The sequence below is a fragment of the Sabethes cyaneus genome, chromosome 2 (assembly GCF_943734655.1).
Source record: "Sabethes cyaneus chromosome 2, idSabCyanKW18_F2, whole genome shotgun sequence".
NCBI classification, from domain to species: Eukaryota; Metazoa; Arthropoda; class Insecta; order Diptera; family Culicidae; genus Sabethes; species Sabethes cyaneus.
In genome coordinates, this window is record NC_071354.1 from 171,227,670 (window position 1) to 171,245,182 (window position 17,513).

The 17,513-nt window shown below is 39.9% G+C and overlaps 1 protein-coding gene across 1 annotated transcript in view; it reads right to left on the minus strand.

Moving 5' to 3' along the window:
* Positions 1-17,513, minus strand: part of LOC128736342 (protein qui-1) — an 84,542-nt gene that overhangs the window by 10,035 nt on the left and 56,994 nt on the right. The window contains exons 10-14 of the mRNA XM_053830819.1: positions 12,963-13,132; positions 12,704-12,850; positions 11,969-12,266; positions 2,531-2,648; positions 1,154-1,265 (exon numbers count right to left, since the gene is read on the minus strand). Of these exons, the coding sequence (XP_053686794.1) occupies positions 1,154-1,265; positions 2,531-2,648; positions 11,969-12,266; positions 12,704-12,850; positions 12,963-13,132 (845 nt within the window). The remainder of the gene's footprint in view (positions 1-1,153; positions 1,266-2,530; positions 2,649-11,968; positions 12,267-12,703; positions 12,851-12,962; positions 13,133-17,513) is intronic.

A 17,513-nucleotide genomic window follows, 5' to 3' on the forward strand; every position in this document is an offset into this window, starting at 1 on the left:
ATCGGTATCGTCTAGATTCCGATTGCGTTACGCGTAAGAGTCAGAATGATCGCTGCACTACCCCGTGATTGTCCTGTACTCTAATAACCGACTACGTAGTCGGTCGATAAAGAAGGGCTAAGTCATAAATACATTCATACCCAAGGCTTTACTCTACGTTGATTACTATCTATCCGCCGTGTAAAAATATTTGTCAGAAAATTGACAGATAGCAGCATAGCATAGCACAGTTTGACCGCCCATGTGTTGCCCGCGATTGATCTAGATTAGCTGAAATCACACAAAGAACCATCAAAATGATGCTTGGGAGTAGCATATCATTATCAGTGTGCATTTTCTGGTGATCCAATTCTTTGTGATGATCAGTAGCAAAGCTGGTCACGTCAAATGCAGGTCAATTTGGGAGAGAAAGGAATGTTAGTCCGACACTTGCTGCTACTACAGACCGAGTAATCCTCTGCATCATCCACAAGTATCACAGGAAGGAGTTGTTGTTAATAGCAAGGAATTGATCTGGATCCACCGTGGTAGGTGGGACGATCACTGTCATTCAAGTTCGCATACTATTTGAGGACATGTTTGGTTACGTGGCCACTGTGGTAGTGGGAATCCGAGATATCGATACAAGAAAGGACCACGAGAAATTAGTTTACCGACACGATTATGAAGATTATTTGCATGATTTACGGGTCTCGAAACCACGTGACAAACTTGAATTTTTTAAACCAGAGAATAAAAATCAGGCACAATTAAATGAGCCAGAGATATAGCGTCCTACAGATTTGTTTGTAAGAAAATTGACAGGTATAGTTAATTAAAAAGCGATCTATAAAACCCACTCAAAATTATTCATTTCAGGTCAAAGTCTGCAGCAATCATTACAAATCATTCAAATCGAAATCTAAACCGGCCAGCTCTAAAAACGTGTAAAAATCGAAACTGTACTCGCAAACATCCATTTTTGTGCTTATTTTTAAACTTATTTAATTTACAACATGTTTGTATAAGCGAACCTGCTCGCTATCGAGAGTAATGTGTAATTTGATGAAGTCACCAAATGACAGCGTTGAAAACATGTACTGTGTAATGTGAAGCATATGCAAATACGGAGAAAGTGCAAAACGATGTCAAACAGAAAATCACAATGATTTACCAGTTTCCCGCTTTCGAGCAGTGCCACGATGATGCTGGAGTCATCCCCGCCGCTGATAATGTATTTGTTATTCAGTGCTAATGTGACACAGATCACTGGTGCTATGTGTTCGCTGTTGGGAAGGAAAAAAAAGAATGCAATCATGGAGTGAGACATTGTTACTCGATGGGATGGGTAGGATTCCGAAGAAGGATTGGTTTCAGGCAGAACAATGCAAAAAGGATACACACAATACTCGTCCTGACAGCAATTGATGTTCGTACAGTCATTATAGCCTTTATGCTGTACGTAAATTTTCCGCGGATCGGAAAACTTTGAAACGCTTCATTTAGTAAATTTACAATCAGCGGAAACTTATTTGGAAAAGCAAATTTTGGTCAACCCATTTTTGTATTTTATAGCTGCTGAACGATGAATTAACTGTACGTATCGTCACTCACAGCTTACAGTACTTTCATTCTGCCATCGAGTGAAAGTGTAAAGCACATCAGCTTCCGGAAGGCCAATGTGGCGGGTTGAATATCTCTTTGTTTATGTATTAAGACCACAACCCCCCCACATACAGCATTCAACTGACATGCTCTAAGCTAAGAGATAGACATTTCCGCGTTTTATACCTTCCAAATGTAGCGAAGGATTATGGTTCAGTCGGATCGATACGTCAGTAAGGAATAGATTGCGGTACTCGTGCGGTGGAAGCATGCATGAAAGAGAGAAATGTTTTCAGAGATTGAAGGTGACCGAGTGGAACTGCAAACAAGTTAATTCAATTTTTATTTTTATTGGGTCGTATATTTTAAATATGTTTTTCTCGAATGTGTCACCGTTTAAGTGGATTCATGATTGAGAATAATTGGATAGAATCAATTGGAATTGATTAAATAGATTATTTTAATGGCTCCCGGCTCTCGGGGTACAATATTTGTTTTCCATGAGAAATGTTGGTCAGAGGGCTTGGTATTTCACCTCAATTTACCACCAAAACTCCATCACACAATGATACAAAAATGCAGCAAATAAGGCAATTTCCAGTCGCAAAGATAAACCTCATCTGTTTGTAAATTGATGCCAGTAGTTTGTAAAATGGGAATGCTAGGACGTTCACATAGACTGAATTTTGAAGAGCAGCTATTTGTATGCACACTGAAAGTACTCTGGCACAGACTGAAGATTCTGAAATCGGATGCATTTTGCTGACACCCTCTTGCATTCGGACACTAACACGCAAGTTTCATCGGTCACCTCTTTGCGGAAAGGACAGCTCGGTCAACACTGCGGTCAACTGAACAAAGGCTTGGGAAAGGTCCTCAAATCCTATTCGGACTCTCAGATTGCACAGGGTGTATAGAGAGGATCGACACACAACAGCATCATTACCATAATCTCAATTTCATCGTTAGTGTTTGCATGTCCCACACGATGACGGACGTATCCTCCGAGGCTGTGAGCAGATACTGCGATTGTACCTTCATGAATGTCACCGCACCGCTGTGTCCTGTAGGGAAGACAGAAGAAATGCAAAACATTACTTACTGGTAGAGTATGGTTTCATAACAAGTGCAGTGTAGGATCCCGAAGTTAACTGTAAACAGTATTACAGTCTCATTTGCATTGTTGATGACAATGAGGCAACGATATAAAATAATGTTAGTGCGTTTTGCCTTGAAAAACTTATTGCGTAATATCGCTGTCACAGTTAATGGAAATGAACTTCCTAGTTTTTCAATAAAACTGTGAATTCGCAACAGAGGGTAAGGATTTAATTAAACATTTTAATTTACTACTTTGCATAAGAATAAGCTTTGAATTTATAAATATTTAACATGATGAGTTCTTTGTGTTATATATTTTGAAATCATATATAAAAATAAAGTTTAGAACGCACAGCGTCGAGGACTGGTCATTTTATAAAGTGGACACCTATTTTTAGTACGAAACTGCTCATTTTCGTAATAATTTATAAGTTTGGGTTGCATATATGAAAATGATTGTACGCTATGCTAGAATCAAGTGAAATACAAGGTTTACTACTTATTTATGTAGAATGCTCTGATTTTTCTAGTGATGCCTATTATGAAGTTTTGCACAACGTCCACTGAAACTTTTCGCACTGCTGTAGACTACATTTTCTTGTAACTTTCAATGGAGTTAGCTTCTCTACCATTCTTTTTGAAATGCCTTTTTAGTCCTCGTCGTTGATCGTTCGCGTTGTAAAACACAAAGAACTTTTCGATACACGAGCAGTTTGCTTGCCATACCAGGGACTTCTTTACAAACATTTCTGTTTTGATATATCGTACGTTATTATTAAAAACACTGCTCTCTTGTACAATGTAGAAAATCTCAGACCGGAAAGTTTATTTGTACACAAGACATAGGTTTCGTCGATGAAGGTTTTTTTTGTCGGAAGATTTGATCACTGTGACCATTATTTTGATCTATTGTGGTGTTCCACACTTTCCAGGTCTTGCACTTCTTGCTCTACTTGCTCTAACTATCCAGTACCCTACGCACCTCTGCGTTTGGTACCAACCAGATTCAAGGCGAACACCATTTTTGTAGGCTCTTGTCCAGTATCTTTGTCAGTATTCTCACAACATTACCCTCCCACATTTTACCCTTCCAGCTTTAACGACTTTTAGGAAACTTTAGGGTTCGCCGAAGTCAGCTGCGTCAGCACACGACGTTCAAAAGCGGTCTGTGTTTTTAATTTCCCTATCGAGCAGTGTTCACGCTTCGTGCCCGTAGAGGACTACCGGTCTTATTAACGTTTTGTACATGACACATTTAGTGCAAGGGTGAAGCTTGCCAGACCTTGCGAAGTCCGTAGTAAGCACGATTTGCGGCAAGAATACGTCTACGTATTTCTCTTCTGCAATTGTTATCCGATGTAATCAACGACCCGAGGTATATAAATTCGTCCACCACCTCGAACTCGTCCCCATCGATTACCACACTATTGCTTATGCGTGCTCGATCGCGCTAGGTTCCTACTGCTATAAGTTACTTGATTTTAGACATATTCACCACTAAGCCAATCTTCTGCTTCATGTTTCAGCTGAACCACCTGGAATGTCCTTCCGATAATGTCCACGTCTTCAGCGAAACAGACCAGCGCTATGTTGAACGGGAGGTAGGAAACACCATCAGCTTGTCGAAGTCCCATGCATGTTTCAAATGTTGGATAGTGCGCCAGATATCCTTACACAGCAACACTGCACACCGTCCTTAGTGGCCTTAATCAATCTTGTCTGCTTCCCGGGAAAACCGTTTTGGTCCATTATTTTCCATAGAACATCACGGTCTATTGTATCATTAGCGGCCTTGAAATCAATGAATAGCTGGTGTGTAGGGACTTGTTAGCGACGCTTTAGGAGGATCTGCCGCAACACCAACATTTGGTCCGTTGTCGATAGTCCGTCCACAAACCCGGCTTGATAGCTTCCCAGCTAGCTTCCAATTTGCTAGCGACGGCAGAGAAAGCACTTCATAGGCTACGTTGAGAATAGTGATCGCTCGGTAGTGCCCACATTCCATCTTGTCGCTTTTCTTGTATGTCCGGCATATTACCCCCTTCTTGCACTGCTGGTGCCTGCTAACGTATCCAGTGGTAACTTGTCCGGTTCCATCCTCATAAGCTCCGCTGCCATCTTTTCCATCTACCTTGTTATTCTTGAGCTGCTTGATGGCTTCGATAACTTTACCTATTGTGATGTAGTCATTACCCCTGTTGTCTTGGTATTTCGTCTAATATTTCGGCCCGCGGCATAAAACCGTTGTGGAATACGTTCAGTTTCTTGTAGCATTTACGTGTTTCCTGAGAGCGATACAGCTGTTTCATGTCCTCGCACTCCAGTTTTCCCTGGAAAAAGTGGGTTTGCTGCCTTCGTTTCGGTCTATATAGCTCTACGTTTTGACGCGCTGCCGAAGTAACACTCGCACTGCATTCTTCTCGTCTAACATCTTCAGATATTTCTCGTTGGACCTATCGTTACGGCGACTCCTTCCAGCGAACCCAATGTCAAAGTCTTTCGCTGCGTTGCTTTAACACTATCCCAGCAGTCCTTGACGGGGGCTTCATTTAGCATTTCCTCACTTGGCAGCGCTTCCTCAAGGCTTAGCGCGTATTTCGTAAGGACTTCAGGTAACTTGAGGTGGGCTCTGTAGCCGCAAGGTTACCGAGTCTGCTTTCACAAGCGAATGGTCATGGGTTCGAATCTTAGTAGAATCAGGCCATTCGATGTCAAAGTGACTTTAGCATGGGTTTATTCTCTGGCCCCTCATCACCCTTCCTTCATGCTGAGTTCTACATTATCCCGAAGACGCTTCTTATAGTTAGTATACTGGTATGAGCACCTAATGAGGAAATGGTTTTGAACCTCTGGAGGACTCACCAGTGCTAACTATAACGAGGCGAAACAGGTTTGGTATAGTAGGACATGCATCGAAGCATGGGTAAAACCCTCAACGCATAAGCACGCGTAAAAAAAATATAAGCTTATCGTTTATTCAATAACGATAAAGCACAGAAATGCAGTGCAGAATACAGCATACACCCGGGCAACATTACAATAGATCAATAATGTTGTGGTCAAAGTGATAAGCCCATACAAAAAAAAAAAGCTTGAGACAATACCGAATGCTGGTAATAATGGACAATTTTTGGCTCACTTTAACCATCAGTGGTGGTCCGAATCGAGTGTTTACGCCATGAAAGATTCTAACGTCCATAATATCCGAGGAGTGCCTTCCATCAATTAAAACGTAGATTTGCGCGTGTGTCGCGGGTGTGCACTGAATTTTCCAATAACCGGTTTGAATTCCTCCTCCTAACCAACCTGAGCTGCAAGTATGTTATTCAACATTGAAGTTGTGATCCAGTGAGAGGACATCGAAACGAGAGGACGATCTTCAGCAAGCGTAGCCAACGCCTAACCTTTGCAGACGATCTCGATATTCTAGAAACCTTGGGACGGCGGAGGCAATCTACGTCAGACTAAAAACGGAGGCTGGGAGGATAGGGTTACAAAACAATGCGTCGAAAACCAAGTATGTATATGATAAAAAGCGGCACCAGAGAAAACAATGTTCACTGCCCACGGAAAGTGAATATTGACGGCGATGAACTGAAAGTGGTTGATGAGTTCGTTTATTTGGGCTATCCGGTCACCGCCGAAAACAATACAAGTAACGAGATTCAACAACGCATTCAAGCTGGACGTCGAGCCTATTTTTCCCTCCGCAAAGTTCTAATCGGACTCCATCGTACACTTGGCGAAAGTGGGGATACTACGGTAGGCCGGCTACGTCACATTGATGCGGGACGACTGTGCAGTTGAATCCGTTCCGTTTAAGAACCCCACCGGCACCAGGAATAGAGGGGCCGAGTGTTCAACCAGGGTGAAACTGATTTGCGTGTATCGAGACGCTAAATGAATTGGCGACGAATAACCCAGGATCGAAAACAGTGGAGAAGAGTTGTTGATACGGCAAGAGTCACCCCAGCCCGCTGCTGGTAGAATTACTTACTTCAAAATCGTTATCGAATCATCGTTATCAAAATCGTCACCGTTAATGTCATGTCTTAGGAAGTTGTCGTATTCACGCTAAAGCTGCGCGTAAAATGCGTCCTTATCATTCTCGTCACTTTCTAGGTGTGAGCTATACGCGTTGTTAATGCTAAGGTTGAAAAACCGGCTTCTAATCCTCTAAACTTGCACATACGGCTGTCAATTAGAGGAAAGACTGAAGCGCTAGTGAGTCAATATTACCATTCATCATTCTTGCTATAAAAATTGCCTGTTAATTTCTTCGATAGCGCTTGATTGTAAATATCAATTCCGAGTAGGCGGCAACGATCTGCATACGGTGACAGGTTAACGGGGTCACGCCATGGAAGCTCACGTAATACAAAGTCGGACAAACCTTTTTGGATAGGATAGGTAAGGAAAGCAAACCAAATAGCAGTTTTCCAATATTGGACGAACTAGAGAGCAATAGAGATCTTTTCTTCCTTGTTGGGGACCTTAAACAACTACGATCTTTTACATGGTCGGCGCTTCTCAATTGCAATTCGTCGACGTAATAATCGAACAAAGCTGGTTTTAAAATACGGTTAATCGTTATAACCTCACACTAACTTATTTAGTTGGCCTTAGTCTCATGACAAGGCCTCCGTAACATAATTTCTCCATCTAATTCGGTCCGTGGCAGCTGGTCTCCAGTTCAGTACCTGGTCTTGCCACCTCGCTTGCTGTACCCCTCTTCGTCTTGTTCCTACCAGATTTGATGTGAAAACAATTTTTGCAGGGTAGTGTTGTCCGGCATTCTAGCAACATGTCCAGCCCGGACACGTGTCCAGCTTTAACCACTTTCTGGAAACTGGGTACTCTTGCACGCCGCCAAAGATGGTTCCTATTACCCGCCGTTCAAAAATTCCGAGTGCTCGCAGTTCCTCTTCTTGCAGCCTCCACGTTTCGCGCACGTAGAGGTCAACCGATCTAATTAGCGTTACGTACAATGTACACTTTGTAAGGAGGTTCATATCCTTCGACCGCAAGTGTTTGTATAGTCCGTAGCAGGCACGACTTCCGCTGATAATACGCTTTTTAATATCACGGCGGGTATTGTTGTCAGTGAGCCAAAGTATACGAACTTGTCGACTACCTCGAACTCATTTCCGTCGAATACCACGGCACTGCCTAAGCGATCCCTGTCGCGCTCGTTCCCGCCCGCCAGCATATACTTCATTTTAGACGTATTTATCTCCAATCTTATCTTCTCTGCTTCGCGTTTTAGTCTGTACGCATATTCCACAGCCTCAAATTTTCAACGACACATCCACGTCGTCGGCAAAGAAGATAAATTGACTGGATTTATTGAAAATCCGGCCGCGCATTTTGTTCGCCGCTCATCTTATAACACCTACAAGCGCAATGTTGAATAGCAGGCAGGAAAGGCCATCTTCTTGTCGAAGTCCCCTCCTGGGAGATTCGAAAGGGTCCGACAATCCACCCGAGATTCTCACACAGCACTGGATCCTATCCGGAAGGCCGTTTTCGTCCTGAATTTTCCATAGCCCTTGTCGGTTTACACTATCATATGCGGCTTTGAAATCTATGAAGAGGTGATACGTGGGAACTTAGAATTCGCGGCACTTTTGGAGGATCTGTCACGGGGTGCAGAATCCTGAAACCGATCTGATAACTTCCCACGAATTTATTGGCTATTGGCGATTCAGGATAGTGATCGCACGGTAGTTCAGCAGATTATCCCTTTAAGCATTGAGGGTTCTAGTTGCAATATTTTTGGTTTTTGGATCAACATAAATTTTTTTTATCTCTCGAGATAACAAAACCAATGTATTCTACACATTGCAATACATATTTGTTAAATTTAGCAACCTACACAATTGTGTAGGTTCGGACTTATCTTATACCATTGCACTATGGGCAAAAACGAGCCGAAAAAAACGGACGCAATTAAGATATGGCCTGCGGGCTGATAAAATGTAGGTGATCATATGTAAAATTTTCCGGAAAATCGCATGGTGCCCACCGCTTTCCTGCTTGTCATCGGGAAGTGCCCCATTTTGCTCATTTTCCCCTATTTTTAACAATTTTTGCCCTTTTTGGACTATACCAAGCCAGGATTTGAGAAAACAAAACATAAAAATCTAATTATTGTGTGTGAAGAAGTCCACAGAATTGAATAGGGTTGACCCCGTTTAGTTTAGAGCGAGATCATCGCTTCGAGGCTCATAGACTTCAGCTTCTGAAGCAGCGGAACGATCGTTACGTATCTATGGAAATACACGTAACTTTTTGCAAGTTAAGTTTTCTAACCTTAATTAGTTTTTACTAACCTTAATACAACAGATATACCGGAATGTCCAGATTGGCTCAAAATAATTAATCCAAGATCAAAAGAAAACTTCTTTTCAGCTATTTTCTATTTTTTCTACGAGTTACGATGTTTAGACAAGAGATTGGTACCATATATGTAAAAGTACGACGTTTAGAGAGGAAATGAATTTTTTTTTAAAAGTAGTCATGTTTCACTTACACAATTGTGTGGGCTCGGGCTTAAAGGGTTATAGCATAATCCAGCTTATCGCCTTTCTTGTAGATAGGGAAAATAACCCCGTCTTTTCACTCCTCGGGTAGTCGTTCTGTATGTTAAATCTTGACAGTCAATTGATGCAAACAGCTGGCCAACTTGTCCGAGCCCATTTTAAAAAGTTCCGCTCCAATACCATCCTTTCCTGCTGCTTTGTTGTTCTTCAGCCGCTAGATAGATTCTTTAACTTCACTTATCGATGGGAACCTCACACTTGGCCATTCTGATTACAAACCAGTTTCTTCGACGATAGCCAACGAAATAATTCAGTACGGCCTGCATACGATGGAAATCATCTATAGTTCGAAATACTGGATACAATTTAAGTTCGTCGACGACATACACCAATTTGCAGCCCGGTGCGAGTAACAAGCCAAGGCAACAATGTGAGTTTTATGATACCCTCATGCCGGTTTTCATTACCAATTTTGATCGTAAATGCAATCATAAGAATGTAATAAAACCCAAATTGTTACTTGGGAGGTGACGTCATTGAAAAAAAAAGCATAAATAACCAGGAACATTGGATCCTTCCCTGAGGAACTTCTGAATTATTACTTGTACAAGGTCCATTACCTTTTCTTTGAGGAAATTGATGTGCAGCCCAAGCAACAATGTGAGCTTTATTGTACTCTTATGCTGGTCTTCAAGACCAATTTTGGTCTTAAATGCCATCATAAAAGTGCAATAAAACCCAAATTGTTACTTGGGAGAAATGCTTTTAGGTGCTTGTTATGTCTTGTAGGTTCTGATGTTATAGCGCTTCGTGATATTTTGCTCAATTTTGATGCTTATGCTCCATTTTATGGCAATATGGCGAGCAGAATGCGTAACATTTGATGTTATGAGGTTCCTTATTCCTTATTGATGATCCCTTCCTACGTCAGCTTTTCAGTAAATCCTCTACAGTGTAAGTTTCTCCATACTTTTAAACGATTTTGAACATCACAGACTTTAGTCACTTCACGATTTTCGCTGATTCGCGTATTGATAGCTTCTTGGAGCACTATTTGCGCAGAATTAATCTGCGTCGCGACATGGGAATCCGACCCATGCTCTTGCACTTATTTTGACATTTATGAGTTGTGTTGCAAAAATGAGCATTTTAAATACACACTGAAATAGTTCTCATACCTTTCGTTAAGAATTAACCTGGAACCATTGAAAAACAACTGTCCACTTTATAAAATGAATATTCCTGATCACATTATTTTGTATGTAATTAGTTCAAGAAAACTCTTATGTTCAATATGCTTTGATAGTTTTAAATGTGTCACCATTTTTTATTGCAGCGCCAACTACCTGTACGTTGAATTAAAAAGTTATTTATCTTTATTAATGCAGTATCAAAATTCCATATAAATAGTATAAATATTTGTATGTTTAAAATTTACTACAGACTTTGACGCCAAATTGAACCACAACCAAAAGGTTAAACTTTGATTTTCATTATTCATACAGCGTACACAGTTCATCCTCGAGTAATCCTTTGGCACGAATTCTAATAAAGATGGAATTACTAACTTCACCGTCGGCGATCCCCCCCAAAAGAACCCTTCCGAACGAATACTCAGTTTTATTGAATTAACAGTGAGATTATAAATTTTCACCTTCAAACTTACTCTTCCCTTTCAGTTGAGCATAGACACCGAGCACATTTTGCTTCCTACAACGATACTTTTTATTGGCCCGCGAAAAGGAGGAAATTTTCCCAACAAAGAAAGGAGAGGAAAACCTACCGTAGGTGAGGCAACTGCGTTTGAGTAGCGATAGCATGGGTTACAGGTTGCTTAGATTTTTAAGGGCCTTTCACTAAAACCTGTTGAGTGTCGTTTTGCGGTTTTCCCAGCACAAGCTTTAATTTTCAAGCTGAATTGTCGTTAAAAGATACGGCAAGGGAAATGAATACTTATTAGCTCCTTTTCAAGGTAGAATGGTATAATGAGAAAATGAACCTGTTGATCCAGTGAGCTTAACGTGTGGCGTGTGCCTGACTTCGTATCAGTTGAATATATGGACTCTACAGATATAGGGGCTCGTGTTCTTTGTGTACTATATCTTTGGGCAGTCTATCAGAACGAAATTTATTCAGTATATTTATGCACGCCTACAAAATGGGAATTCCGAACACTATGTTACGTTGAGGTATTTAGTGTGGGTTTTTCCGTTACAAACAGTCACGAATGTCTGGTAGTTATTTTTTGAACACGCATTAATATTATATCATTTTGATTTTCCATGATTAAGCTCAAATGGAACGGAATGGGTTTGAATAAAAAATCACCTGTATGAAACAATGAAATATATGAACCAGATAATTCGGAATAATTTCCGCTAGCCCCAAAATTATGCTACGGTATCGCTTATGCACACAGTAAGGGCGCTTGTTTTCTTCATTAGTGTGATCATTATCGTACAAAACACTCACAACCACTACCATAACCGGCAAGTGGTATTTTCAGAGATTACTCAATGATTAGATTTTATGGTTACTGCCTGTTCATTGGGCGTGGAGCGGCCAAAGCTTATTTTTCGTTCACACGCCGTAAAAAGCCCTGACGGAAAAGCTGCAGGCGTTCTCATTCGAACAGAAAATACGCAATAAAAAGACCGGATGGGCCAGAAGGGAAACCCGCACCCGCAGCTCCTCACGCCTTCACGATGGATATTATCTAGTAATTAAATCCCAATACTTACCCCGGAATGTGTGAACCAGACTGTTGCTCATAATATGCCATAGCTGGGGATCACCCACTTTTGGTGAAAGGATTAGGTGCTGTTTTGAGGGCGAAACTTCGATACAGCGCACCGGACCCGGCCCGGGCACGGTCATGCAACGAATCTGCGATGGCAGCGGTGACGGAAGCCAACCGGTTAGCGGCACTAACAGCGGAACAGTGTAGCCGTCGCACCAAGCCGTGGCTGATTGAACGGTCACGCTCAGTAGAGCTTGAGGACCCTCGTGAGCTGCCACTGATTTCAGCCAAGATATCAGCTGAGGAAAAAAACAGAAATTAATCCATGAATATTTCGTTTCGGTGGAAATACGAAAAACGACAGGAAGCGAAACAAGAAAAAAGAATTGCGGATGGCCAATCCTTGAGACAGTCTGCACGCTCTGCACGAAAAGTTAGCTCACTGCTTGGTCTTCTCTTACATAACGTAAAAATTCCAGAAACCAGATATTAGCTAACTAAATAATGCTAACTCAATCCACTCACTTTGTTGGAGAATGGATAAAATATCACAGCTAATTGAATACGCTATCTTGAATGGCATGGTGTGTGAATACCGCAAGAATTGAATTAACCACAAAATCATTTCATCTAAACCTATCTTTAAGCTTTATTGTATTATGTTGTTATTTTGCGAAATGACTCCAATATGAGAGATTATTTCTGAATCATAAAGTTTTGTTTCCCAAGTACATACCTGCGCTCCCAGCTGCATCGGATCCCTAGTGAGAACGTCACTCGACTTGCGGATGGTGTAGTATACCAGTTCTATATCTCTATCCAAAATGTAGCAACGTACGTGCTCGATTAAACATCGCAGATAGCTAATTGACACAGTTTGTACCTATTAGTTAAATAGAAACGGAGAGAGAAAAAACAGTATAGTACAAGGTATCACACTCGCATGGCTTTTTGATGTCGAAAACGAGCGAAAATAATTAGCAAATCTAGCTTACCGCAGCAAGCAGAAAGTCGAAATTGCATACGGCAATCTCTTTGAGCTTTTTCGTGTCGTCGGATTTAATTAGATGATGCCACGATTCCTCCACATGTCGTATACTGTAGGAAATATCTGGCCCTAGCGTAATGATTTGCGTTACGTTATCGTCCTGTTGCGTTTGAATACCTGTGTGGTTAGTAAATAGATCGAAAGCAAAGGTTCAGTTATCAGTTTAAAATGGAAATATGATATTTAACAAAAAAAAATCTGTAATAGTTTGTAACCACCATACCACCAATGTGCGCTTTCAAAATTAATAAATTTGAAAATTGTTAATCACTTTTATTTTACAACTTTTCATGCTAATTAAACCATAGATAACTTTTTTTTATTTTGTGTCACCCTCTCACCTTAAATACCATTTTTTGTGTTGCTAGTTTTGATGCAGATCTTATCATACAAGGGATAGGTATTACCCCTTTTATGATTATTAAGACTACTGTGATAATCATTTAATGAAGCATACCCCCTCTTGCACTGTTAATTTGACACTAGAGTGGCTTTGAGTTTAATCAACTTATGAGTTTGACTTCTTTTTCCTTCTTGCCCTTCTTTTCTACTTCATTTTCCTTGAGCGAAATCGTGTGCGAGATTCGACTGTGATAATTATGTGAATCGGGGTCGTCTAAATAGAGGCAAATGTCTATATTGCTAAGCAAACTCGAAAGCATACATAAAGCTTAAGCACAATTTTCATTAGATTTTGGTCCAGATTTTGGACCATATTCTCAAATTGGACCAGATTATAAATTAAATTTTGGAACACATTTTTGATCAGATTTAGCACCTGGTAGGGATTTTGGGCCACACTTTTAATCGGTTTTTAAAATAGCAGTAACCAGATTTTGAATCAGACTTTAAACCAGATTCTGAGCCTGGGCCATATTTTGAACCTGGACTATATTGTGGACTACATTTTTAACAAACTTTGTTCCAGATTTTGCTCGCCCAGTTAGCAACGGGGCACGATTCCAGCCTAAGTATGTTCGAATCTCGATTGGGTGCTGCTGCTATAGAGTCAGTAGGATCGCTGCACTAGCTCTGAAATTAAAATTAAAAAGGGTCCAATTCTTAAGGTCGTTTATACCCGTGACTTTGCTTTGCTTGTTTCAGTTTTAAACTAGCTTGTGGACCATGTTTTGGACCACATTTTTAATCACATTTTGGACCCAAAAACTAGACCTGGTTCCTGAGCCGTAGCGTAACATTGTGGCGGCCCTGGCGAAGGTCCGATTTGGTAAGCTCTCGTTTCTTACATAAGTGTTTGTTAGAAGTTTATTATTTTTTACAATTAGATTGTGATGATTTGTTCAACCCCCTTACCCAATACTTCGTTACACTCGGATGTACCTTACTGAGGTTCAGGCCAGTTTAGGCGCACCCTAGAGCTAGCGCCCTTAGCGGGGGTCAATCTAGCGAAGTGCCAGACGGCGCAATATGGAAGCAAGAGACCCCAGAGAAATCAATGTTTGCCTCCCACGGACAGTGACTATTGACGGCGATGAACTGGGAGTCGTTGATGAGTTCATTATTCTTGGTATCTCTGGTCACCGACGATAGTAATACGAGTAAGGAGATTTAACGATGCATTCAAGCTGGAAGTCGGGACTACCTATACCTCCGCCAGACGCTTCAATTAAGGAGCATACGCCGCCGCACAAGGCTGACGATGTACAAGATGCTAATCAGACCGGTAGTCCTTGAGACTGTAACTTTGCTTATGGAAGACATACGTGCGTTTGCCCTACGTGAACGAGGGCTGCTGCGGACTATTTTTGATGCAGTACAAATACTAGCGTGCCTAAGCATAAACAAAAGGTGGGGAACCCAACCTTTCAAAAGAATGTTTTGGCGTAGAAAATTGAGGAATCGTAGGAAAATTGAGGAATCAGGTGCAATTGGATTCTCTTGTCCCATTTTTCTCATTTTAATTCCTGTTTTCTTCTTATTTTTCATCTTATTTTTCAATTTTTTTTGTAATTTTCTTTTTCCAGTTTTCGTTTTAATCTAATTCTTCTTCTGTAGTCTCGTCTTGACCTGTTTCGTTTTTCCCTTTTTAGATGCCCAGTTTTTATCTTTTTTGCTGTCACGTTTATTTTTTGTACGCGTGCAGGGTGCTATATCTCTGCATATTAGTGTTGATAGGAGGAAATGCTTATCAACTTAGGGACTATATTGGCACGCTTCATTGTGACTGATTTTTAATTTCGGATATAATAAATTTAAGTTTGTCACGAGGTTTTCGAGCCACCGTAAATCTCACATGTGCATAATATTTCTCGATATAAATTTTCAAACTATGATTCATTATGTAGTACCATCACCATTATATTTTATTTATAAAAAGGTGTATTTTTGATCATTATTTTCTTAATTACTGGCTTAACAAGAAAATTTCCGAATATCCAGGTTAGTCTCATACAACCGTAAGCACTGGTTGTATGAGACTAACCTGGATACAGAGAATCGTTTCGTATGGTGGTAATTTAGCATCGTTTGCTTTCGTGTCTCGCTCGTTGCATTTTTCCTATAGCGGTTGTTTTAGAAGACCATTTTGAATTCATTTGAGCACACTTAGCAATGCACAGTGGTCCAATCAGCGAAATACATGATCGTGTGATATTGCGCCAAAACGTGAAGTTTTTCGCATGTAGTGTCTTTAGGAACATTTCTTGGTATAACAAGCCCCTTCTTGTGAGAGAAATCTTTGGGTGATTAATTCCCTTAAAAGTGAGATAAAAAAATTATTTTCTCGTACATCAGAGATACAGGATAGGTACTTTCGGCAAAGTTGTAGCAAATATCAATGCAAACAACTTTGTCAAAGACACCAAACCTGTATCTCTTCATGGAAATTATCTATTAAGCGTGGACAAATCCTTTAAAACAGTTTTTAAACCTTGACTTACTCTGGTTAACTTTTACGTGTTCATAATGTTCTAGAAAGTTGTTTATCTTGCTAAAATCAACGTTTTTGTAGAACATTATTATAAGTGATTTTCTGCAGTTTCGAAGTTTTTTAGGCATTTTTGATGAAAAATAGTACTACTTTGAGTTTAAATATTTCCCAAGATGGCAAATGGTGGCAGACCAAACAACTCGTACTTAAAAGTACAACAGAAAACCTTTAAAATCAAGTTTCAATTGACTGTATCTGTTTGTATCCTCAAAAGTTATAGTTGTTTTAAAAAACCTTCACAGTCATGTTTATCGAATAATTGTAACAACGCAATGCAATAAACGCCATTTTGTTTATGTTGACAATCTCTTTCTAACAAGTTGAGTTACCAGCAATTTTTTCGCCTATTTTCGAGTCGAAAATGAATGTAGACTCAAAATTATTTGACGCAATTAATAAGAGAAAAGCTTCCAAATAACTAACTTAAGTCTATTTTGTTCAATGCCTTCGATTGGTGTCTTTTCAAAAGATTCCACTCATAATGGGCTGGTACCAAATGGCCGAAACACAAATGGTCGAATCACGAATGGCCGAGTTTCAACAACAGTCACAGAAGACCGAATTTTCTCGGAATGACTTTTTAGTCTATTCAACTCTCTAACGGGTAAGACCGTCTGTAGACGGCCTTCGCTTTTTGAACTCGAGAGCCGCATACGAAATTTGTTTTGAATTGGCAATAGGCAAAATGTGTTCAGAACAGATTTCTTGACATTTTGATACTAATATCATAACATTCTGACCATGCATTCAAAAGTTATCATCTTTCAAAAACAAAAATTCCGAAAAATTCCGAAAATAATTATTGCGCGAATATTACTTTTTTTACTTTTGAAAGAAACGGACATCTAGAACAAAATGATCGACCTAAGAAATTTTTCTATGAGTAAATTTCATGCATTGTTTTAATTTTGTAATATATCTGAATTGAAAAAATATCTGGGCAGAGCGTTAGACATGAAAAAAGAAAAAGAGAAATTGGACTTTTTCTTACCTGGCGCTTTTGCTGATAATTATTTTTGCATGAAAATCAGAACTTAAGGTTTTTTTGTGTGTACTATCATGATAAAAATGCATCGTTTTTACGGTGTTGCCCGTTAGAGGGTTAATTAGAAAACACGAATTGACAAGCAGTGACAATTAACATAACTCAAAAAAAAAATAAAATAAGCAACACATCTTTTTGTTGTACTTTTAAGTACGAGTTGTTTGATCTGCCACCATTTGCCACCTTAGGAAATATTTAAGCACAAAGTAGTACTATTTTCCATCAAAAATGCTCAAAATCTCCGAAACTGAAGAAATTCACTTATAATAATGGTCTACAAAAACGTTGATTTTAGCAAGTTAAACCATTTTCTAGAAGACTATGAACACGTAAAAGTTAACCAGAATAAGTCAGGGTTTAAAAACTGTTTTAAAGGAATAACGCTTCATAGATAAGTTTCATGAAGAGATACAAGTATGGTGTCTTTAACAAAGTTGTTTGTATTGATATTTACTATAACTTTTCCGAAAGTACCAGACCTGTATCTCGAATATACGAGAAAA